General features: G+C 45.5%; 1 protein-coding gene across 1 annotated transcript; it reads left to right on the forward strand.

The window, feature by feature from the left end:
- The first annotated feature begins 18,584 nt into the window (after positions 1–18,584).
- Positions 18,585–24,050, forward strand: LOC148205286 (uncharacterized). The gene is made up of 2 exons (XM_088102925.1): positions 18,585–19,579; positions 20,597–24,050. Exon 2 carries the CDS (start codon positions 20,620–20,622, stop codon positions 21,361–21,363), a length of 744 nt encoding a protein of 247 aa, XP_087959051.1. The 5' UTR covers positions 18,585–19,579; positions 20,597–20,619; the 3' UTR covers positions 21,364–24,050.
- The last annotated feature ends 948 nt before the right edge of the window (positions 24,051–24,998 follow it).

Consider the following 24,998-nt stretch of genomic DNA (forward strand, 5'->3'; position numbering starts at 1 on the left):
AGAAGTTGACGAAGTGGACGAAGTGGAGGAAGTTGACGAAGTTGATGACGTGGACAAAGTGGAGGAAATTTACGAAGAGGATGAAGTGGATGAAGAGGAGGAAGTTGAGGAAGTGGAGGAAGTGGAGGAAGTGGCTGAAGTGGACGAAGTTGACGAAGTTGAAGAAGTTGACGAAGTTGAAGAAGTTGACGAAGTGGAAAAAGTGGAGGAATTGGTCGAAGTGGATGAAGTGGAGGAAGGGGAGGAAGTGGAGGGATTGGACGAAGTGGAAGAAGTGGAGGAAGCAGAGGAAGTTGACGAAGTGGACAAAGTGGAGGAAGTGGAGGAAGCGGAGGAAGTGGACTAAGTGCACGAATTGGAGGAAGTGGAGGAAGTGGACGAAGTAGAGGAAGTTGACGAACGAAGTGTACGAACGAACTGGACGAAAATGATGAAGTTGACGAAGAGGACGAAGTTGATGAAGTTGACAAAGTTGACGAAGTGGATGAAGTGAAGGAAGTGGAGGAAGTGGACTAAGTGGACGAAGTTGAGCAAGTGGAAAAACTGGAGGAAGTGGGGGAAATGGACGAAGTGGAGGAAGATGATGAAGTTGAAGATGTTGCCAAATTGGAGGAAGTGGAGGAAGTGAACGAAGTGAAGTTAGTGGACTAAGTGGTGAAGTGGAGGAAGTGGACGAAATGGTTGAGGTTGACTAAGTTGACGAAGGTTACGAAGTGGACGAAGAGGACAAAGTTAACGAAGAGGACGAATTTGACGAAGTGGAGGAAGTGGACGAAGTGGAGGAAGTGGACGAAGTTGAGAAAGTGGAGGAAGTGGAGGAAGTGGAGGAAGTGGAGGAAGTGGACGAAGTCGAGAAAGTGGACGAAGTGGACGAAGAGGACGAAGTTGACGAAGTGCACAAAATGGAGGAACTGGAGGAAGTGGACTAAGTGAACGAAGTTGACGAAGTGGAGGAAGTGGAGGAAGTGGAGGAAGTGGAGAAAGTGGAGGAAGTGGAGGAAGTTGACGAAGTTGAAGAAGTTGAAGAAGTTGACGAAGTGGAAGAAGTGGAGGCAATGGAGGAAGTGGAGGAAGTGGAGGAAGTGGAAGAACTGGAGGAAGTGGAGGAAGTGGAGGAAGTGGACGAAGTGAAGGAAGTGGAGGAAGTGACGAAGTTCATGAAGGTTACGAACTGGACGAAGAGGACAAAGTTGAGGAAGTGGACGCAGTGGAGGAAGTGGAGGAAGTTGACGAAGTTGACGAAGTGCAGGAAGTGCAGGAAGTGCAGGAAGTGGAGGAAGTGGAGGAAATGGAGGAAGTGGACTAAGTGGACGAAGTTGACGAAGTGGACGAAGTTGACGAAGTGGACGAACTGGAGGAAGTGGACAAAGTGGAGGAAGTGGAGGAAGTTGACGAAGTTGATGAGTGCAGGAAGTGCAGGAAGTGGAGGAAGTGGAGGAAATGGAGGAAGTGGACTAAGTGGACGAAGTTGACGAAGTTGACAAGGTAGAGAAAGTGGAGGAAGTGGAAGAAGTTGACGAAGTGGACGAAGTGGAGGAAGTGGACTGAGTCGACGAAGTTGATGAAGGTGACTAAGTGGAGGAAGTGGAGGAAGTGGAGGAAGTTGAGGCAGCGGAGTAAATGGAGGAAATGGAGGAAGTGGACTAAGTGGACGAAGTTGACGAAGTGGAGGTAGTGGAGGAAGTGGACGAAGTGGACGAAGTGGAAGATGTTGACGAAGTTGACGAAGTGGACGAAGCGGAGAAAGTGGAGGAAGTTGACGAAGTGGAGGAAGTGGAGGAAGTGGAGGAAGTTGATGAAGTGGAGGAAGTGGAGGAAGTGGAGGAAGTTGACGAAGTGGAGGAAGTGGACGAAGTGGACGAATTGGACGAAGTGAATGAAGTGGGCTAAGTGGTGAAGTGGAGCAAGTGGACGAAGTGGTTGAAGATGACTAAGTGGACGAAGTTGACGAAGTGTACAAAGTGCAGGAAATGGAGGAAGTGGACGAAGTGGACGAAGAGGACGAAGTGGAGGAAGTCGAGGAAGTGGAGAAGGTGGACGAAGTGAACGAAGTGGACGAAGGTGACGAAGTGGAGGAAGTGGAGGAAGTGCACTAAGTGGACGAAATTGACGAAGTTGGCGAAGTGAACAAAGATGAAGAAGTGGAGGAAGTGGAGGAAGTGGAGGAAGTGGAGGAAATGGACGAACTGAACGAAGTGGACGAAGTTGTCGAAGTTGATGAAGTGGACGAAGTGGAAGAAGTTTACCAGGTGGACGAAGTGGATGAAGTTGACGAACTTGACGAAGTGGACAAAGTGGAGGAAATTGACGAAGAGGACAAAGTGGAGGAAGAGGAGGAAGTGGAGGACGTGGAGGAAGTGGAGGAAGTGGACTAAGTGGCCGAATTGGACGAAGTGGAGGAAGTGGACGAAGGAGAGGAAGTTGACGAACGAAGTGGACGAACGAAGTGGACGAAAATGACGAAGTTGACGAAGTTGATGAAGTTGACGAAGTTGACGAAGTTGACGAAGTGGACGAAGTGGACGAAGTGAACGAAGTGGAGGAAGTGGACTAAGTGGAGGAAGTTGAGCAAGTGGAAAAAGTGGAGGAAGTGGAGGAATTTGACGAAGTGGATGAAGTGGACTAAGTTGACGAATTGGACGAAATGGTGGAAGTGGACTAAGTAGAGGAAGTTGACGAATGAAGTGGACGAACGAAGTGGACGGAAATGACGAAGTTGACGAAGAGGACGAAGTTGACGAAGTTGATGAAGTTGACGAAGTGGACGAAGTGAACGAAGTGGAGGAAGTTGACTAAGTGGACGAAGTTGAGCAAGTGGAGAAAGTGGAGGAAGTGGAGGAAGTGGGGGAATGGACGAAGTTGACGAAGTTTATGAAGTTGACGAAGTGGACGAAGTGAACGAAGTGGAGGAAGTGGACTAAGTGGACGAAGTGGATGAAGTTGACGAAGTGGAGGAAGTGGACGAAGTAGAGGAAGTGGATTAAGTGGACGAAGTAGCCGAAGTGGAGGAAGTGGTGGAAGTGGTGGAAGTGGAAGAAGTGGACGAAGTGGACGAGGTGGACAAACTGGACAAAGTTGACGAAGTGGACGAAGTGGACGAAGTGAAGGAAGGGGACTAAGTGGTGAAGTGGACGAAGTGGTTGAAGTGGACTAAGTGGACGAAATTGACGAAATGTACGAAGGTTACGAAGTGGACGAAGGGGACAAAGTTGACGAAGTGGACGAAGTTGACGAAGTTGACGAAGTGGACAAAGTTGACGAAGTGAAGGAAGTGGACGAAGTGGAGGAAGTGGAGGAAGTGGACGAAGTTGAGGAAGTGGACGAAATAGACGAAGTGGACGAGGTGGAGGAATGGACGAAGTGGAGGAAGTGGACGAAGAGGACGAAGAGGACCAAGTTGACGAAGTCGACGAAGAGGACGAAGAGGAAAAAGTTGACGAAGTCGGCGAAGTTGACCAAGTTGACGAAGTTGACGAAGTGGACGAAGACGCCAAAGTTGACGAAGTCGACGAAGTGAACGAAGTGCAGGAAGTGAACTAAGTGGACGAAGTGCACGAAGTTGACGAAGTTGACGAAAAGGACGAAGTGGAGGAAGTGAAGGCATAGGAGGAAGTGGAGGAAGTGGACGAAGTGGACGAAGTTGACGAAGTGGACGAAGTTGACCAAGTTGATGAAGTTGACGAAGCGGACGAAGTTGACGAAGTGCACGAACGAGGTGGACGAAGTGGAGGAAGTGGAGGAAGTGAAGGAAGTGGAGGGAGTGGAAAAAGTGGAGGAAGTGGAGGAAGTGGATGAAGTTTACGAAGTGGAGGAAGTGGAGGAAGTGGATTAAGTGGACGAAGTAGGCGAAGTGGAGGAAGTGGTGCGAGTGGAAGAAGTGGACGAAGTCGACGACGTCGACGAAGTGGACGAGGTGGATAAAGTTGACAAAGTTGACGAAGTTGACGAAGTGCACGAAGTGGAGGAAGTGGACGAAGTGAAGGAAGTGGACTATGTGGTGAAGCGGTGGAAGTGGACAAAGTGGACGAAGTGGTTGAATTGGACTAAGTGGACGAAGTTGACGAAGTTGACGAAGTGGACGAAGTTGACGAAGTTGAGGAAGTGGACGAAGTGGAGGAAGTGGACGAAGTGGACAAAGTTGAGGAAGTGGACGAAGTTTACGAAGTGGAGGAAGTGGAGGAAGCGAAGGAAGTGGACTAAGTGGAGGAAGTGGACGAAGTTGACGAAGTGGACGAACAAAGTTGGCGAAGTCGCCGAAGATGACGAAGTCGACGAAGTGAACGAAGTGGAGGTAGTGGAGGAAGTGGACTAAGTGGACGAAGTTGACGAAGTTGACGAAAAGGAAGAACTGGAGGAAGTGGAGGAAGTGGAGGAAGTGGACGAAGAGGAGGAAGTGGAGGAAGTTTACGAAGTGAAGGAAGTGGAGGAAGAGGAGGAAGTGGAGGAAGTGGAGGAAGGGGAGGAAGTGGACTAAGTGGAGGAAGTGGAGGAAGTGGAGGAAGTGGAGGAAGTGGACGAAGTTGAGGAAGAGGACGGAGTGGACCAAGTTGACGAAGTGGACGAAGTTGACCAAGTTGACGAAGTGGACGAAGTTGACGAAGTGGACGAATGAAGTGGACGAAGTCGCCGAAGTTGACGAAGTGAACGAAGTGGAGGAAGTGGACTAAGTGGACGACGTGGAGAAGTTGACGAAGTTGACGAAAAGGACGAAGTGGAGGAAGTGGAGGAAGTCGAGGAAGTGGACGAAGAGGACGAAGTGGACGAAGTTGACGAAGTGGACGAAGTTGACGAAGTGGACGAAGTTGACGAAGTGCACGAAGTTGACGAAGTGGACGAAGGGGACGAACGAGGTGGACGAAGTGGACGAAATGGACGAAGTGGACGAAGTGGAGGAAGTTGAGGAAGTGAAGGAAGTGAAGGGAGTGGACAAAGTGGAGGAAGTGGACGGAGTGGATGAAGTTGACGAAGTGGAGGAAGAGGAGGAAGTGGAGGAAGTGGAGGAAGTGGATTAAGTGGACGAAGTCGGCGAAGTGGAGGAAGTGGTGGAAGTGGAAGAAGTGGACAAAGTCGACGAAGTTGACGATGTGGACGAGGTGGATAAAGTTAACAAAGTTGACGAAGTTGACGAAGTGCACGAAGTGGAGGAAGGGGAGGAAGTAGACGAATGAAGGAAGTGGACTAAGTGGTGAAGTGGTGGAAGTGGACGAAGTGGTTGAATTGGACTAAGTGGACAAAGTTGACGAAGTGGACAAAGTAGACGAAGTGGACGAAGTTGACGAATTCGACGAAGTGGAGGAAGTGGAGGAAGTGGAGGAAGTGGACGAAGTTGAGGAAGTGGAGGAAGTGGACGAAGTTTACGAAGTGGAGGAAGTGAAGGAAGTGGAGGAAGTGGAGGAAGAGGACGAAGTGGACCAAGTTCACGAAGTGGACGAAGTGGACAAAGTTGGCGAGGTGGACGAAGTTGACGAGTGGACGAACGAAGTGGACGAAGTCGCCGTAGTTGACGAAGTCGACGAAGTGAACGAAGTGGAGGTAGTGGAGGAAGTGGACTAAGGGGCCGTAGTGGACGAAGTTGACGAAGTGGAGGAAGTGGAGGAAGTGGACGAAGAGGAGGAAGTGGACGAAGTTTACGAAGTGAAGGAAGTGGACGAAGTGGAGGAAGAGGAGGAAGTGGACTAAGTGGACGAAGTGGACGAAGTGGAGGAAGTGGACGAAGTGGACGAAGAGGACGGAGTGGACCAAGTTGACGAAGTGGACGAAGTTGACCAAGTTGACGAAGTGGACGAAGATGACGAAGTGGACGAAGTCGCCGAAGTTGACGAAGTTGAAGAAGTGAACAAAGTGGAGGAAGTGGAGGAAGTGCACTAAGTGGACGAAGTTGACGAAAAGGACGAAGTGGAGGAAGTGGACGAAGAGGACGAGTGGACGAAGTTGACGAAGTGGGCGAAGTTGACCAAGTTGACGAAGTTGACGAAGTGGACAAAGTTGACGAAGTGGACGAACGAGGTGGACGAAGTGGACGAAGTGGAGGAAGTTGAGGAAGTGAAGGAATTGGAGGGAGTGGAAAAAGTGGAGGAAGTGGAGGAAGTGGATGAAGTTGACGAAGTAGAGGAAGTGGAGGAAGTGGATTAAGTGGACGAAGTGGGCGAAGTCGAGGAAGTGATAACAGTTGAAAAACTGTTATTTTCATGCTTAAAATTCATACTAAAAGCAACCTTTACACTTAAAAACTAGCTTGAAATCATGCCTTTTATTGATATTTTCAGAAATAAGAGAGCTGGACAGGTTTATGCTTGATTTCAGTGTTTTTGTGCAGGTTTTAAGGTGAATTTGGTGAAAGAAGTGAAGAAGGAGAGAGTTGAAATCAGAAAAGACAACAAAAAGTGCAAAAAGGAGAAGCCGAAGTCACCGCTCAGCGGCAGTTTACCGCTGAGCGGCACTCAGGAGCTTGCGGGAGGTCCGCTGAGGGGCAAAATGGCCGCTGAGGGGAGAAAACAAGTCACGCACTCACCGCTGAGCGGTATTTTACCGCTGAGCGGCACTCTAATGGGCTTGGACTTGACTTTTTGTAATTTACGAATGATACATAAGCTTTAGGGTTTCCTAGGGTTAGGTATCTCTGGCTGGAACGAAGAAAGCACTCTCTCTTCCACCCCTTTGAAGGAGGATCTTGGATGCTGAGGCTTCCTCTTCACCTTTTTAGGGTTTATTCTTTCATTCTTTCATTGTAATTCACTTAGGTTCACCATGAATATGGTGAACTAAACTCTGTATGTTTGTTGGGGAATCAATGTAGTCTTGTGAAACTCTCATATATGGAATCTGTTTTTACATCTTTTAATTAAGACTTATGCTTTCTTTCATCATTAGTTAGGGTTTTTCCTCTTTGCTTAATGCTTGCATTGTTTAACTCATTCGGTGCATGATAATTGGTTTTGTCGATACGGGCACGTACGGGGAAGTCTAGATCCGGGGAATTTCTCCCAATTTTATATTGGTTGTCGTTAAGCTCCTGTACTTATGAACTGATCATTAGGAATGCTAGGAATTGTATGAACTCATGATTAGGGAGAAGCCTTCTGGAAAGGTACATTAGAGAGTGGCATTAACAATGATGATGTGATTGTTGAATTCCTTAAAATATATGAGAGTGGATAAGATGAAATTGAACCCCAACAACATATTCATATCTATATTTCATTGAAAGTGTTTATCCTTTGATTTTTGCCATTGATCAAAATTCATGCATACATGTTTATTTTCTGTCTTGCATTTTAAACCCCGAATATTTCGTTTGTAAGTCTTAGTTAATCAAGAAACCACATAACTAAACTAGGCCGTGAGTCCTTTGGGAAGAACGATACTTGGTCTTACCAAGTTTTATTACTTGAACGATTCGGTCATACTTGCCGATGTTAAACAAGTTTGTGACATCATAATTTGGTGTTCATAAATTTGTCCATCAGGAAGTAGTGGAAGTGGAAGAAGTGGACGAAGTGGACGAAGTCGACGAAGTGGACGAGGTGGATAAAGTTGACAAAGTTGACGAAGTTCACGAAGTGCAGGAAGTGGAGGAAGTGGACGAAGTGAAGGAAGTGGACTTAGTGGTGAAGTGGTGGAAGTGGACGAAGTGGTTGAATTGGACTAAGTGGTCGAAGTTGACCAAGTTGACGAAGGCTATGAAGTAGACGAAGAGGACAAAGTTGACGAAGTGGACGAAGTGGAGGAAGTGGATGAAGTGGAGGAAGTGGAGGAAGTGGAGGAAGAGGACGGAGTGAACCAAGTTGACGAAGTGAACGAAGTTGACCAAGTTGACGAAGTAGACGAAGATGACGAAGTGGACGAACGAAGTGGACGAAGTCGCCGAAGTTGACGAAGTTGACGAAGTTGACGAACTCGACGAAGTGAACGAAGTGGAGGAAGTGGAGGAAGTGGAGGAAGTGGACTAAGTGGACGAATTTGACGAAGTTGACGTAAATGACGAAGTGGAGGACGTGGACGAAGAGGACGAAGTGGACGAAGTTGACCAAGTTGACCAAGTTGACCAAGTTGACCAAGTTGACGAAGTGGACAAAGTTGACGAAGTGGACGAACGAGGTGGACGAAGTGGAGGAAGTGGAGGAAGTGGATTAAGTGGACGATGTAGGCGAAGCGGTGGAAGTGGTGGAAGTGGAAGAAGTGGACGAAGTCGACAAAGTTGACGAAGTCGACGAGGTGGATAAAGTTGACAAAGTTGACGAAGTTGACGAAGTGCACGAAGTCGAGAAAGTGAAGGAAGTGGACGAAGTGAAGGAAGTGGACTAAATGGTGAAGTGGTGGAAGTGGACGAAGTGGTTGAATTGGACTAAGTGGACGAAGTTGACGAAGGTTACGAAGTAGACGAAGAGGACAAAGTTGACTAAATGGACGAAGTTGACGAAGTGGAGGAAGTGGACGAAGTGGAGGATGTGGTGGAAGTGGACGAAGTTGACGAAGTTGGGGAAGTGGACGAAGTGGAGGAAGTGGACGAAGTTTACGAAGTGGAGGAAGTGGAGGAAGTGGACTAAGTGGAGGAAGTGGAGGAAGTGGAGGAAGTGGACGAAGTGGACAAATAGGACGAAGTGGACCATGTTGACGAAGTGGACGAAGTTGACCTAGTTGACGAGGTGGACGAAGTTGACGAAGTGGACGAATGAACTGGACGAAGTCGCCGAAGTTGACGAAGTCAACGAAGTGGACAAAGTGAACGAAGTGGAGGTAGTGGAGGAGGTGGACTAAGTGGACGAAGTGGACGAAGTTGACGAAAAGGACGAAGTGGACGAAGTGGACGAAGTGGAGGAAGTGGAGGAAGTGGAGGAAGTGGAGGAAGTGGAGGAAGTTTACGAAGTGAATGAAGTAGAGGAAGTGGAGGAAGTGGAGGAAGAGGACGGAGTGGTCCAAGTTGACGAAGGGGACGAAGTTGACCAAGTTGACGAAGTGGACGATCGAAGTGGACGAAGTCGCCGAAGTGGACTAAGTTGACGAAGTCGACGAAGTGAACGAAGTGGAGGAAGTGGAGGAAGTGGACTAAGTGGACTAAGTGGAGGAAGTGGACGAAGTTGACGAAAAGGACGAAGTGGAGGAAGTGGAGGAAGTGGACGAAGTTAACCAAGTTGACGAAGTGGACGAACTTGACAAAGTGGACAAATGAAGTGGACGAAGTGGCCGAAGTTGACGAAGTTGACGAAGTGGAGGAAGTGGTGGAAGTGGAGTAAGTGGACGAAGTTGGCGAAGTGGAAGAAGTGGAGGAAGTGGAGGAAGTGGACGAAGTTTACGAAGTGGAGGAACTGGAGGAAGTGGAGGAAGGGGATTAAGTTGACGAAATGGAGGAAGTGGAGGAAGTGGAGGAAGTGGAAGAAGTGGGGGAAGTGGACGAAGTGGACGAATGAAGTGGACGAAGTGGCTGAAGTTGACGAAGTCGACGAAGTGAACGAAGTGGAGGAAGTGGACTAAGTGGCGAAGTGGACGAAGTTGACGAAGTTGACGAAGAGGGCGAAGTGGAGGAAGTGGACGAAGTTGACGAAGTGGACGAAACTGACGAAGTGGACGATGTTGAGGAAGTTGACGAAGTGGAAGAAGTGGAGGAAGTGGAGGAAGTGGAGGAAGTGGACGAAGAGGACGAAGTGGACGAAGTTGACGAAGTTGACGAAGTGGACGAAGTCGACGAAGTGAATGAAGTGGAGGAAGTGAAGGAAGTGGAGGAAGAGGACTAAGTGGACGAAGTTGACCAAGTTGACGAAGTTGACGAAGTGGATGAAGTGGACAAAGTGGACGAAGTGGACGAACGAAGTGGACGAAGTGGCCGCTGTTGACGAAGTCGACGAAGTGAACGAAGTGGAGCAAGTGGACTAAGTGGAGAAGTGGACGAAGTTGACGAAGTTGACGAAGAGGACGAAGCGGAGGAAGTGTAGGAAGTGGAGGATGTGGACAAAGTTGACGAAGTGGACGAAGTTGACGAAGTTGACGATGTGGACGAAGTTGACGAAGTGGACGAAGTTGAGGAAGTTGACGAAGTGGAAGAAGTGGAGGAAGTGCAGGAAGTGCAGGAAGTGGAGGAAGTTGACGAAGTGGAGGAAGTGGAGGAAGTGGAGGAAGTGCAGGAAGTGGAGGAAGTTGACGAAGTGGAGGAAGTGGAGGAAGTGGAGGAAGTGGAGGAAGTGGAGGAAGTGGAGGAAGTGGACGAAGTGGACAAATAGGACGAAGTGGACCATGTTGACGAAGTGGACGAAGTTGACCTAGTTGACGAGGTGGACGAAGTTGACGAAGTGGACGAATGAACTGGACGAAGTCGCCGAAGTTGACGAAGTCAACGAAGTGGACAAAGTGAACGAAGTGGAGGTAGTGGAGGAGGTGGACTAAGTGGACGAAGTGGACGAAGTTGACGAAAAGGACGAAGTGGAGGAAGTGGAGGAAGTGGAGGAAGTGGAGGAAGTGGATGAAGTGGAGGAAGTGGAGGAAGTTTACGAAGTGAATGAAGTGGAGGAAGTGGAGGAAGTGGAGGAAGAGGACGGAGTGGTCCAAGTTGACGAAGGGGACGAAGTTGACCAAGTTGATGAAGTGGACGAAGTGGACGAACGAAGTGGACGAAGTCGCCGAAGTGGACTAAGTTGACGAAGTCGACGAAGTGAACGAAGTGGAGGAAGTGGAGGAAGTGGACTAAGTGGACTAAGTGGAGGAAGTGGACGAAGTTGACGAAAAGGACGAAGTGGAGGAAGTGGAGGAAGTGGACGAAGTTAACCAAGTTGACGAAGTGGACGAACTTGACAAAGTGGACAAATGAAGTGGACGAAGTGGCCGAAGTTGACGAAGTTGACGAAGTGGAGGAAGTGGTGGAAGTGGAGTAAGTGGACGAAGTGGACGAAGTTGACGAAGTGGAAGAAGTGGAGGAAGTGGAGGAAGTGGACGAAGTTTACGAAGTGGAGGAACTGGAGGAAGTGGATTAAGTTGACGAAGTGGCTGAAGTTGACGAAGTCGACGAAGTGAACGAAGTGGAGGAAGTGGACTAAGTGGCGAAGTGGACGAAGTTGACGAAGTTGACGAAGAGGGCGAAGTGGAGGAAGTGGACAAAGTTGACGAAGTGGACGAAACTGACGAAGTGGACGATGTTGAGGAAGTTGACGAAGTGGAAGAAGTGGAGGAAGTGGAGGAAGTGGAGGAAGTGGACGAAGAGGACGAAGTGGACGAAGTTGACGAAGTAGACGAAGTCGACGAAGTGAATGAAGTGGAGGAAGTGAAGGAAGTGGAGGAAGAGGACTAAGTGGACGAAGTTGACCAAGTTGACGAAGTTGACGAAGTGGACGAAGTGGACAAAGTGGATGAAGTGGACGAAATGGACGAAGTGGACGAACGAAGTGGACGAAGTGGCCGCTGTTGACGAAGTCGACGAAGTGAACGAAGTGGAGGAAGTGGACTAAGTGGAGAAGTGGACGAAGTTGACGAAGTTGACGAAGAGGACGAAGCGGAGGAAGTGTAGGAAGTGGAGGATGTGGACAAAGTTGACGAAGTTGACGAAGTGGACGAAGTGGACGAAGTGGACGAAGTTGACGAAGTTGACGATGTGGACGAAGTTGACGAAGTGGACGAAGTTGAGGAAGTTGACGAAGTGGAAGAAGTGGAGGAAGTGGAGGAAGTGCAAGAAGTGGAGGAAGTTGACGAAGTGGAGGAAGTGGAGGAAGTGGAGGAAGTGGAGGAAGTGCAGGAAGTTGACGAAGTTGACGAAGAGGACGAAGTGGAGGAAGTGGAGGAAGTGGAGGATGTGGACAAAGTTGACGAAGAGGACGAATGAAGTGGCTGAAGTTAACGAAGTGAACGAAGTTGAGGAAGTGGACTAAGTGGAGAAGAGGACGAAGTTGACGAACAGGACGAAGTGGGGGAAGTGGAGGAAGTGGAGGATGTGGACAAAGTTGACGAAGTGGACGAAGTTGACGAAGTGGACGAAGTTGACGAAGTGGAAGAAGTGGAGGAAGTGGAGGAAGTGTAGGAAGTGTAGGAAGTGGACGAAGAGGACGAAGTGGACGAAGTTGACGAAATGGGGAACGAAGTGGGCGAAGTGGACGAAGTTGACAAAGTGGACAAATGATGTGGACGAAGTGGACGAACGAAGTGGACGAGGTGGCGGAAGTTGAGGAAGTGGACTAAGAGGACGAAGTGGACGAAGTTGACGAAGTTGACGAAGTTGACCAAGAGGAGGAAGAGGACGAAGTGGTTGAAGTGGAGGAAGAGGAGGAAGTGGACTAAGTGGACGAAGTGGACGAAGTGGACGAAGTGGACGAAGTTGACGAAGTTGACGAAGTTGACCAAGAGGACGAAGAGGACGAAGTGGAGGAAGTGGAGGAGAGGAGGAAGTGGAGGAAGTGGAGGATATGGAGGAAGTGGATGAAGTGGACGAAGTGGAGGAAGTTGATGAAGTCGACAAAGTGGAGGAAGTGGACGAAGTGGAGGAAGTGGACGAAGTTGACGAAGTGGACGAAGTTGACGAAGGGACGAAGTGGAGGAAATGGAGAAAGTGGACGAAGTCGACAAAGTGGAGGAAGTGGAGGAAGTTGAGGAAGTGGACGAAGTTGACGAAGTGGACGAAGTAGACGAAGTCGACGAATCTGACGAAGTGGACGAAGTGGACGAAGGGGAGGATGTGGGTGAAGTTGACGAGGTTGACGAAGTGGAGGAAATGGACGAAGAGGACGAAGTGGACCAAGTTGACGAAGTGGACGAAGTGGAGGAAGTGGAGGAAGTTGACGAAGTTGACGATGTGGACGAAGTTGACGAAGTGGACGAAGTTGAGGAAGTTGACGAAGTGGAAGAAGTGGAGGAAGTGGAGGAAGTGCAAGAAGTGGAGGAAGTTGACGAAGTGGAGGAAGTGGAGGAAGTGGAGGAAGTGGAGGAAGTGGAGGAAGTGCAGGAAGTTGACGAAGTTGACGAAGAGGACGAAGTGGAGGAAGTGGAGGATGTGGACAAAGTTGACGAAGAGGACGAATGAAGTGGCTGAAGTTAACGAAGTGAACGAAGTTGAGGAAGTGGACTAAGTGGAGAAGAGGACGAAGTTGACGAACAGGACGAAGTGGGGGAAGTGGAGGAAGTGGAGGATGTGGACAAAGTTGACGAAGTGGATGAAGTTGACGAAGTGGACGAAGTTGACGAAGTTGACGAAGTGGAAGAAGTGGAGGAAGTGGAGGAAGTGTAGGAAGTGTAGGAAGTGGACGAAGAGGACGAAGTGGACGAAGTTGACGAAATGGGGAACGAAGTGGGCGAAGTGGACGAAATTAACGAAGTTGACGAAGTTGACGAAGTTGACGAAGTTGACGAAGTGGACGAAGTGAACGAAGTGGAGGAAGTGGAGGAAGTGGACTAAGTGGACGAAGTGAACGAAGTTGACCAAGTTGACGAAGTGGACGAAGTTGACAAAGTGGACAAATGATGTGGACGAAGTGGACGAACGAAGTGGACGAGGTGGCGGAAGTTGAGGAAGTGGACTAAGAGGACGAAGTGGACGAAGTTGACGAAGTTGACGAAGTTGACCAAGAGGAGGAAGAGGACGAAGTGGTTGAAGTGGAGGAAGAGGAGGAAGTGGACTAAGTGGACGAAGTGGACGAAGTGGACGAAGTTGACGAAGTTGACGAAGTTGACCAAGAGGACGAAGAGGACGAAGTGGAGGAAGTGGAGGATATGGAGGAAGTGGATGAAGTGGACGAAGTGGAGGAAGTTGATGAAGTCGACAAAGTGGAGGAAGTGGACGAAGTGGAGGAAGTGGACGAAGTTGACGAAGTGGACGAAGTTGACGAAGGGACGAAGTGGAGGAAATGGAGAAAGTGGACGAAGTCGACAAAGTGGAGGAAGTGGAGGAAGTTGAGGAAGTGGACGAAGTTGACGAAGTGGACGAAGTAGACGAAGTCGACGAATCTGACGAAGTGGACGAAGTGGACGAAGGGGAGGATGTGGGTGAAGTTGACGAGGTTGACGAAGTGGAGGAAATGGACGAAGAGGACGAAGTGGACCAAGTTGACGAAGTGGACGAAGTGGAGGAAGTGGAGGAAGTTGACGAAGTGGACGAAGTGGAAGAAGTGGAGTAAGTGGACGAAGTGAAGGAAGTGGACTAAGTGGTGAAGTGGAGGAAGTGCACGAAGTGGATGAAGTGGACTAAGTGGACGAAGTTGACGAAGTGGAGGAAGTGGACGAAGTGGAGGAAGTGGAGGAAATAGAGGAAGTGGACGAAGTGGAGCAACTGGAGGAAGTGGAGGAAGTTGAGGAAGTGGACGAAGTTGACGAAGTGGACGAAAGGGACGAAGTGGAGGAAGTAGAGGAAGTGGACGAACTGAACGAAGTGAACGAACTTGACGAAGTGGAAGAACTTGACGAAGTGGACGAAGTTGCGAATTTGACGAAGTGGACGAAGTTGACAAAGTGGACGAAGTTGACGAAGTTGACGAAGTGGAGGAAGTGGAAGAAGTTGACGAAGTGGACGAAGTGGAGGAAGTGGAAGAAGTTGACGAAGTGGACGAAGTTGACAAAGTGAAGGAAGTTTACGAAGTGGACGAAGTGAAGGAAGTTCACGAAGTGGGGGAAGAGGAGGAAGTTGAGGAAGTGGACGAAGTGGACGAAGTTGACGAAGTTGAAGAAGTTGACGAAGAGGACGAAGTGGTGGAAGTGGAGGAAGTGGAGGAAGTGGAGGAAGTGGAGAATGTGGAGGAAGTGGAGGAAGTGGACGAAGATCACGATGTGGAGGAAGTGGAAGAAGTTGACGAAGTTGACGAAGTGGATGAAGTTGACGAAGCGGACGAAGTGGAGGAAGTTGTCGAACTGGACGAAGTGGGGGAAGAAGAGGAAGTTGAGGAAGTGGACGAAGTTGAAGAAAGTTGAAGAAGTTGACGAAGTGGAGGAAGTGGAGGAAGTGGACGAAGATGACGAAGTGGACGTAGCGGAGGAAGTGCAGGAAGTGGACGAAGTGGACAAAGTTGAGGAAGTGGACGAAGTGGTGGAAGTTGAGGTAGTGGACGAAGTTGACGAAGTGGATGAAGTGGATGAAGTTGACGAAGTGGACTATGTTGACGAAGTGGACGATGTTGACGAAGAGGACGAAGTTAACGAAGTGGACGAAGTGGAGGAAGTGGACAAAGTGGACGAAGTTGACGAAGTCGACAAAGTGGAGGAAGTGGAGTAACTGGAGGAAGTTGAGGAAGTGGACGAAGTGAATGAAGTGGACGAAGTGGACGAAGTTGACGAAGTTGATGAAGTGGATGAAGTTGACGAAGTTGACGAAGTGGACGAAGTTGACGAAGTTGACGAAGTGGACGAAGTGGAGGACATGGACAAAGTGGACGAAGTGGACGAAGTGGAGGAAGTGGAGGAAGTTGAGGAAGTGGACGAAGTTGACGAAGTGCACGATGTTGACGAAGTGGACGAAGTTGACGAAGTCGACGAACTGGAGGAAGTGGAGTAACTGGAGGAAGTTGAGGAAGTGGACGAAGTTGACGAAGTGGACGAAATGGACGAAGTGGACGAAGTGGACGAAGTGGACGAAGTGGACGAAGTGGACGAACTAGACGAAGTGGACGAAGTGGACGAAGTGGACGAAGTGGACGAAGTTGACGAAGTTGAGGAAGTAGACGAAGTTGACGAAGTTGACGAATTTGATGAAGTGGAGGGAGTGGACGAAGTGAACGAAGTGCACGAAGTTGGGGAAGTGGACGACGTCGACGAAGTGGAGGAAGTGGAGGAAGTGGACGAAGTGGACGAAGTGGACGAAGTTGACGAAGTTGACGAAGTGGAGGAAGTGGAGGAAGTGAACAAAGTTGACGAAGTGGAGGAAGTGGACGAAGTTGACAAAGTGGACGAGGTTGACGAAGTTGACGAAGTGGAGGAAGTGAACAAAGTTGACGAAGTGGAGGAAGTGGAGGAAGTAGAGGAAGTGGAGGAAGTGGAGCAAGTGGAGAAAGTGGAGGAAGTGGAAGAAGTAGAGGAAGTGGAGGAAGTGGAGGAAGTGGACCAAGTGGAGGAAGTGGAGGAAGTGGACCAAGTGGAGGAAGTGGAGGAAGTGGGGGAAGTGGAGAAAGTGGAGAAAGTGGAGGAAGTGGAAGAAGTAGAGGAAGTGGAGGAAGTGGAGGAAGTGGAGGAAGTGGACCAAGTGGAGGAAGTGGAGGAAGTTGACGAAGTTGACGAAGTGGACGAAGTGGAAGAAGTGGAGGAAGTGGACGAACTGGAAGAACTGGAGGAAGTTGACGAAGTAGACGAAGTGGAGGAAGTGGAGGAAGTGAAGGAAGTGGAAGAAGTGGAGGAAGTGGAGGAAGTGGAGGAACTGGACGAAGTGGACGAAGTGGACGGAGTGGACGAAGTGGACGGAGTGGACGAAGTGGACGAAGTGGACGAAGTGGACGAAGTGGACGAAGTTGACGAAGTTGAGGAAGTGGACGAAGTTTACGAAGTTGACGAAGTGGACGAAGTGAACGAAGTGCACGAAGTTGAGGAAGTGGACGATGTCAACGAAGTTGACGAAGTTGACGAAGTTGACGAAGTTGACGAAATGGACGAAGTGGAGAAAGTGCAGGAAGTGGACTGATGAGAGGGTCGCACCTCACACAAAAGTTGATTGCATAAAAGAATGCAGTACAGTGCTAGGAAGTGACTCCTAGGTCGTCTCTCAAGGACCAATGTGGGTTCAGTCTTAGATCAAACACGTAGTGGGGTGATAATAGTTGAAAAACTGTTATTTTCATGCTTAAAATTGATATTAAAAGAAGAAGGAGAGATATGGAATCAGAAAAGACATCAAAAAGTGCAAAAGGAGAAGCCGAAGTCACCACTCAGCGGCAGTTTACCGCTGAGCGGCACTCCTGAGCTCACGGGAGGACCGCTGAGGGGCAAAATGGCCGCTGAGGGGAAGAAACGTGACACGCACTTACCGCTGAGCGGTATTTTACCGCTGAGCGGCACTTTAATGGGCTTGGACCTAATTTTCTGTAATTTACGAATAATATATAAGCTTTAGGGTTTCCTAGGGTTAGGTATCTTTGGCTGGAACGAAGCAAACACTCTCTCTTCCACCCCTTTGAAGGAGGATCTTGGATGCTGAGGCTTCCTCTTCACCTTTTTAGGGTTTTATCTTTCCTTCTTTCATTGTTATTCATCTATGTTCACCATGAATATGGTGAACTAAACTCTGTATGTTTGTTGGGGAATCAATGTAATCTTTTGAAGCTCTCATATATGGAATCTGTTTTTACATCTTTTAATTAAGATCTATGCTTTCTTTCATCATTAGTTAGGGTTTTTCCTCTTTGCGTAATGCTTGCATTGTTTAACTCATTCGATGCATGATTATTGGTTTTGTCGATACGGGCGCGTACGGGGAAGTCTAGATCCGGGGAATTTCTCCCAATATTATATTGGTTGTCGTTAAGCTCCTGTACTTATGAACTGATCATTAGGAATGCTAGGAATTGTATGAACTCGTGATTAGGGAGAAGCCTTCTTGAAAGGTACTTTAGAGAGTGGCATTAACAATGATGATTTGAATGTTGAATTCCTAAAATATATGAGAGTGGATAAGATGAAATTGACCCCCAACAACATATTCATACATATATTTCATTGAAAGTGTTTATCTTTTGCTTTTTGCCATTGATCAAAACTTCATGCATACATATTTAATTTTCGTCTTTTGCATATAAAATCCAAATATTTCGTCATTAAGTCTTAGCTAATCAAGAAACCACATAACTAAACTAGGTCGTGAGTCCTTTGGGAAGAACGATACTTGGTCTTACCAAGTTTATTACTTGAACGATTCGGTCACACTTGCCGATTGAAAAACAAGTTTGTGACATCATATTTTGGTGTTCATAAATTTGTCCATCAAGTTTTTGGCGCCGCTGCCGGGGACTCGTGGTTTAACTGGTTAATTTGTGTGATTATTGATTATCTTTGACTTTAATTTTGAATTTCTGTTTTTATTTTCTGTTTTTATTTTTTTTGGTTATTATTTTATTTCATTTTTCTGTTTTCTGTTTTTCTATTTTCTGTTTTTATTTTGTGAATGTTATATCTTCTCTTATATCTTTTTGTGCTAACCAAATCTTTTCTAGGGTTTTGTGTTCTTGTGTATGCAGGAGGCAATTCGAACTAGGAGCAAGAAAACAACAGAACCTCTGCTTGAAGGATTAGAAGACAGTAGACGGAGGAGAAGAATCCGAACATCTAGAGAACTTTTTCCTCCTCCGGAAACTCTGTTGCAACCATCACCACAAGGTTCTGTTCATAGCACAGAAAATATGGAGAACAATAATATGATGTGATCATGGATGGGCCAAGTAATGAAGAGAATAAAAGGATGACAAGAAGCATGACTAAAGGGAATCATTTTACTTCTTGTCTTCTTTACACGTTTGTATCAAAAAAAGTAGAATAGGTTCTCTTTGGGCGTGTATTTGCCTTTTGATTTCTTTCTCTTAGTTCTTGTGAATATTGGCTTATAAACTCTTCTTTCTCTTTAAGAACAAGCAATGTGGGACTATCCATGGCTTGATCTTAAAAAGAAGAGAAGAGAAAGTGAGCATTCTAGGCATGTAGGAGTTAGTAGCATAGCTAGTTTTCATATTTTGAACTATAGGAGAACTAGTTGCCTTATAAACCCTTTGGAGTGGAGAGAATTGAGCAATGTGGGACTCAAAAGTCCCTAGCAGCTGCTGGACGGACTACACCCTCAAAAGTCCCACATCTCCTAGATCTTGCATCTTAGCTCACTCCAAAGGTTATATAAGAAGGCTTAGGGGTCTCCTTTTTGTACACCTTACCTTGATTCAATGAATTTGAGTTGATTTGCACTTTTGCAACCCTCTTTGAGATAGAATTCTGTCTCTAAAGTCCCAAATTTGGGCAGACCTTATCTTGTTCAAGCAAGTGGCGGTCCTCCTCTTGATGCTTATCTTGGAAGCTTGTTCAAGTGGCGCATCTTCAATTCCTAAGTTTCCTTTTCTTAATCTCTTCCATTTTTTAATTTCTTTCCCATTCTCTTAAATGTCATTTAGTATATTCTCTCTAGGTATGCACCTCCCCATCATGTGGTATCATGAGCCTTAGGTTTTTGATCTCTTAGGAATTGCATGCTAGAGTAGAATAGCTTAGATATGTTCATTTTTGCTGAGCCATTTTCTGTCTCGCCCAGCCTCTGCGTGAAAATACAGTGAACTTGTATGATTTAGTTTAGCTTCATTTCTTGTCCGTTTTCCATGAAATTTTTTTTCCTAGTTTCGTCTGGATGTCTAGTTTCATGAACATATTTTACTTTTCTCAAATTCGTTCTGTACTGTTCCCAGTAAATTTTTTTCTCCACTGTGTTCATCCAGTTTTCTGCTGTTGAATTAATACTCCACTGTTTTGCTTGTTGTTGGCTGTTTGGACATTTTGGTGGCTGGAATTGCTCCCTGGACGTTGCTACATCCTCTCAATACTCTTAAGCAAGGAATCAACACTTCAAATCAATGCTTTGAGGGACTAAACCGTGGCTGTCCAGAGTCTTGTGCAAGTAGACTTTTCATCAAACAGCAACAATACTATTGGAGGTCTTCAACAAGTAGGTGTCCTATTTCCTTTTGTTTGTTTGTTCCAGCTTTAATTTCTTGTCTTGGCTGGATTGTATGTGTCTTTTCTTGCTTATTAGCTTTGAATTGAGTCATATGTTTGTTCCTCTTTAGGAGTTTTCTAGAGTATTTTTCTGAAATTGCATAGCTAAGAGCATTTTTACATCTCCTTGCTTGTATGATGAATTGAGCTTGATCATCATTGGATTTAAGCGTGTGAACCTTGCTTATTTGTTCTGTATAAATAGAGGCTATAAACCATTACAATTGTGCTTCCAATCAAACACATTTTCTTCATTAAAGTGGCTTGGCCGAGACATTTTACCAAATGCTGTTTGCTGTATCAAAATAAAATCAACAAAAAAATTGGTTGCTGTTTGGTGTGCTTGGCCGAGAGTTTTCTCATTGATTGGTGTGTTTGATTGCTTCATTTAGAGCCTCTTTTTCCTTTCCAATACAGAATATTTTGGTTTGAGGTTTGCCAAAATTATTTCCAGCATTAATTCGGTCTTGCTCTTCATGTATGCGTAGCATGTTGATGTGATTTTGCTCCTTAGTTGTGTTAATTTTCTTTGCTGTCTTGTTCATTTTGTGCCACTGTTTTGACTCCAATTTCTTGTTGTTTTGTCTCTTCACATTCATTAGATACTGCCTCCTTGTTTTTGTGCCAAGTTTCTTGATTTTTAGGTTCTATTTTCATCATTTGTCTTGTAGTTTTCATTCATTTTTTTTGGCTTCTACCATATGCTGTCTTGATTTGGCTTCTTTGCATTGAGGGTGGATTGTACATCTTTCCATTTGCTTTGGACTTGAGTTGGTGCTCTCAAAGTGGACTTGTGAGACATTTTACTATCTTAAAAGAAGGGTGCTGCCCTTTCCTTTTTTTCTTTGAGACACTTGCCGTGAGTTTTGAACCATTTCATTGCTTTATTTGAGTGAAACCGTGACCAGAATTGTGGCTGCTGTATTGCCGTGATTTTTCATTGGTTCTAACCTGTTTTTGGTGTTAGTTTTTTGTGGTTGTTGCCTTACCATGTCTGCAGGTTCCAGCCGTGCTTCATTTCATGGCGATAGCCCCCATGGAAGTCCTTCTAGCAAGTTTGATGTGATGAAGGCTTTCCAACAAATGCAACATCAACTTGATGCTATGAGCAAGCGGTTAGACGCGGACACAAAGGCTAAAGGGAAGCAATCTCATGGTCATGAGCATGGTTCATCCAAGAAAAAGCAAGAAGACAAAGCTTTGGATCCAAACCTTGCAATGCCAAAGTTGTCTTTGCCAAGTTTCAAGGGAGATACCGATCCTAGTGTATTTTTAGAGTGGATAGCTAAAGTAGAACAAGTTTTTAGTTTGTATGATGTAGATGGACATTTGCGTGTAAAGTTAGCTACTTTAGCTTTAGAGGGATACGCCATGCAATGGCTAACTAGGATGAACATTACCAGGGGCTCACCCGCGAGCTCTTGGGAACATTTTCGGTGCTTGTTGTACCAGCGATTCGTACCTCCATACTACCATAGGGACCTCCTGATTAAGCTCCAACGGCTTACTCAGGGTAGACGAAGTGTGGAGGAATATGCGCGTGAGCTCGAAGTGCTCTTATACCATACTAACACTAATGAGACTGACCACGCGAAAATAGCTAGATTTATTAGCGGTCTCAATAGAAACATCCAAGATGTTGTAGAACTCCATGATGATGAGGATTTAGATGTTGTGGTACATCGGGCTATGAAAGTAGAGAGACAAATTTTAAGAAAAGAGTCCTACCGCTGAGGGGCAAAGTGCGTGAGTCGTTTCTTCCCCTAAGCGGCCATTTTGCCCCTCAGCGGACCTCCCGTGACTTCCTGATTGCCGCTCAGCGGTAAACTGCCGCTGAGCGGTGACTTCGGCTTCTCCTTTTGCACTTTTTGATGTCTTTTCTGATTCCATCTCTCTCCTTCTTCACTTCTTTCACTAAATTCACCTTAAAACCTGCACAAAAACACTGAAATCAAGCATAAACCTGTCCAGCTCTCTTATTTCTGAAAATATGGATAAAAGCATGATTTCAAGCTAGTTTCTAAGTGTAAAGGTTGCTTTTTGTATCAATTTTAAGCATGAAAATAACAGTTTTTCAACTGTTATCACAACCCCAAACTTAGAACTTTGCTTGTCCTCAAGCAAACAAGATATACCTCAATCTTCAACCAATTCATATGATGGTTCACTCATTCAAAAATCCTCTTTTTAGATAAGTAAAAACTTCAATCAAACTTATGACCAAGAGTTCAATCAAGATGTGCACATGATTTAGTGTTTCACAAAGTCAGTTAATACCCAACAAATGCTCTTTTTCATGAATGACCAATCAATTAAGCATGGATGTTCATGTGCTAATGGAATATTTCCTCACTAGGTAAAGTGTTTCACTCAACACACAAGTGTATAAAAGGTATTCACTCATTCACTCTACTATCACAATGTCACATGAATCAACTTTGCCTTTCATTTTACCATAATCAAAATCATTCACAAACATGCATCATCACAAGGACTTTTCAATGGCTTATACTGTGGCTGGGCTAACAAGAAAATTGGTTTTTCTACATCACAAAATCCTTGAGTTAAGAAAATCATAACAACACAATTATTCTTATTCATTCCAACTTGCCTTTGCATTTGCATTGAGCTTTGCTTCTTTTTCTTTTCTTTTCTTTTTTTCTTTGCATATTCTTACTTTTTAGCTCTTAGCTCAATGCTTTTCCTTTTTCATGTTTTCCTAACAACCCCAAACTTGAACATTTAACAATACCACACAAGATATTCTACTTAACTCAAGGTAAAGATTTTCAATCAAGGGTTTCAGTGTATGTTCAAGGCTAAGGGTTCAAAGGATAGAACACAAAGTGTTCTCTTTTAGTGGGCTAACTTTATGAATTTGGCCAATAAAAAGGGTTCCAACAAACGGCCTTGATCATATGATGCAAAACAAGCAATTGATTCAATCATAGAAAACCTGGGCAAAGTCATTCATGTTTCCAAAGTAATAACATTCAATCATACCAAAAACTCTGGAGCTCAAAACCTCACATATAAGCTCATCCACATTTGACATACACATCCTGCTTAATTTCACAATCACAATCATAATATCATGCATTTGTTCACAAAGCTTGTGAATCACCTGTATAAGCATTTTAATGTGCACAGCATCTCAACATCACTCAATCAATAAGCATCATTCAGCATTACTTATCAAACAATCACAGTTAATAGCAAACCATCATAACAAACCAGGTGTTCAATAGAGTACATCAAACCCTAATCTAAAAACAAAAACAAATAAGTTCAGAAAACTTAAACCACAAAAGCATAATCATATGATAGCATTTATCAGTAAATGCTATCTCAGCTCCTCATCAGTCTGAGCTGTTGATGAGTCGTTAATTCTTGAATTATATTTAGTTTATTGCACTTAAATAAACCAGGGAATTGTGTTTAATTGTTTGTTATTTCCTCGTTTTCCGAATTTTGCTTAATTTGGTCGCAAATTTGTAATTGTGCTAATTTGGGTTTTCTGAGCTAATTAAGTGTATTTTTGAAGTGCAGGAAAATTTCGGAAATACATTTTGGGACATCAGGAAGAGTGCCAAATAAATTGAAGACTCTCCAGACAGACATCGTTGAATTAATTAAAATGTAATTCAGTAGTTTAGAATTTTTTGTATCAACTTTTATATTTTGGGTCAATTTTTGGTAAATTAGATTAGACCCAAAATTAGAAATTAATGACTTGGCACCCTAGGGTTTTATTTGTGTGGACCCTACCCTAAAACAAAGGACACACGGCTTTATAGTTAGCAGCCGCCACCCTTACGAGAGGGGGGCTCTCTCTCTTGGAATGTTTTATTAGTTTGGAATGAATGAAAAGGGGAGCAGCCTGCCGCCACTTGCAGGGGGCACGTTACTCTCTCGGGTTATTTTTTTGGTTTTAGCCTTTGGCTTTGAACGTTTAATGGCACACTGATTTTGTTTTTTTTTACCTTGTACGCTGTTTTGGATTGGGAAGTGTTAACGCTGGTCTCATCTTAATAAGCAAGCTGGTTTCTTTTCTTTGCTGGAGAAGGGGGCACTAATTTCAATCTTCATTCAAGTGGAAAGAAAGGCAGCTCACGGGATTGATTTTGCTGGAAGAAGTGAAGTACGTTGGAGGAGATGTCGTGTCAAAGCTTAGTATGGAGAAAGTAGTGAGGGGGAGAAGAAGGAAAAAGAATTGGGTGAGTGAGGAGCGTGCGATGGTTATGGAGAAGAGTGAGGCAGTGGAGGCATGATCAGAGTAAGTAAAAACTGGATTTTGAAAAAGGAAGAGAGAGAAAGAGAGAGTAAAAGGAAACGGCGCTTGGCAGCTGAAGATACAAATATTACTGTTACCAAGAAAGAATAGGCGAGAAGGAAAGAAAGGATGTGGTATGGTATGGAGAGAGCACATGTCACGGTCTGGGAAAGGAAAAGCACCACACACAATTCATTTTCGTTTTTAGAAGCAGCATGGTGAAGAGAAGTAAGCAGCTGAAATTGGCTCGATCATTGGAGAATGTAGCGTCCAACTAGGAGGGAGAAGCGCGCAGCAAAGGATTGAACTTTAGAGCTGCACGGTGCTTCCAAACCTTGCATTTTAAATTATAGTCACTCATATATTTTGGAGGAAGCGATGGAGAGCCGCCAACCTCACTCGCTCTCGGTTGCATTTTCACTTTATTTTACTGTTCACACACCTTAGCATTGAATGTTTTATTCCAGTGTTTTCATTCACTTTAATGCTTTCAATTATATTCGGTCGTGTTTAATTTCCATTTTAATTTAAGTTCAATTACTGTCAAAAACACTTTCACAAAACCCCCCCTTTACGTGTTGACCTGAAACTGAACCGCATTTGGTCCTTGAGAGACGACCTAGGAGTCACTTCCTAGTACTGTACTGCATTAATATCTGCAATCAACTTTTGTGTGAGGTGCGACCCTCTCATCAAAATGGCGCCGTTGCCGGGGACCAATGGTTCGGTCTTAGGTCTTTTTTGTTGTGTTTGTGTGTGTTGTGTTTTTTCTTGTGTTGTGATGTGATGTGATGTGATGTTCTGTTTTGTGTGTGCGTGTTTGCATGTATAAATGTGTTGTGTTTTATTTATTTCGTAATTTGTAGTATTTTTCTTTTTCCATGTCTACCTATTCCGATTTCGTGAATACTGCTTGTTTTGCTAGTGCCTCTGATTATGATTCTCCTTCTGCATGTTACTCTGATTGTAATTCATATTCTGCTGATTTCTATGTTGAGAACAATATGACTCACCCTTTAATTTCTGAGAGTGCTCTTTGTGAGCCGGTTTCACTTAAGGAGGATGATCTTCATTGCGATCTCACCCCTGGACTGAT

The sequence above is a fragment of the Vigna umbellata genome, chromosome 1 (genome assembly GCF_029865625.1).
Source record: "Vigna umbellata cultivar VRB3 chromosome 1, Vumbellata_1.0, whole genome shotgun sequence".
In the NCBI taxonomy this organism is placed as follows: Eukaryota; Viridiplantae; Streptophyta; class Magnoliopsida; order Fabales; family Fabaceae; genus Vigna; species Vigna umbellata.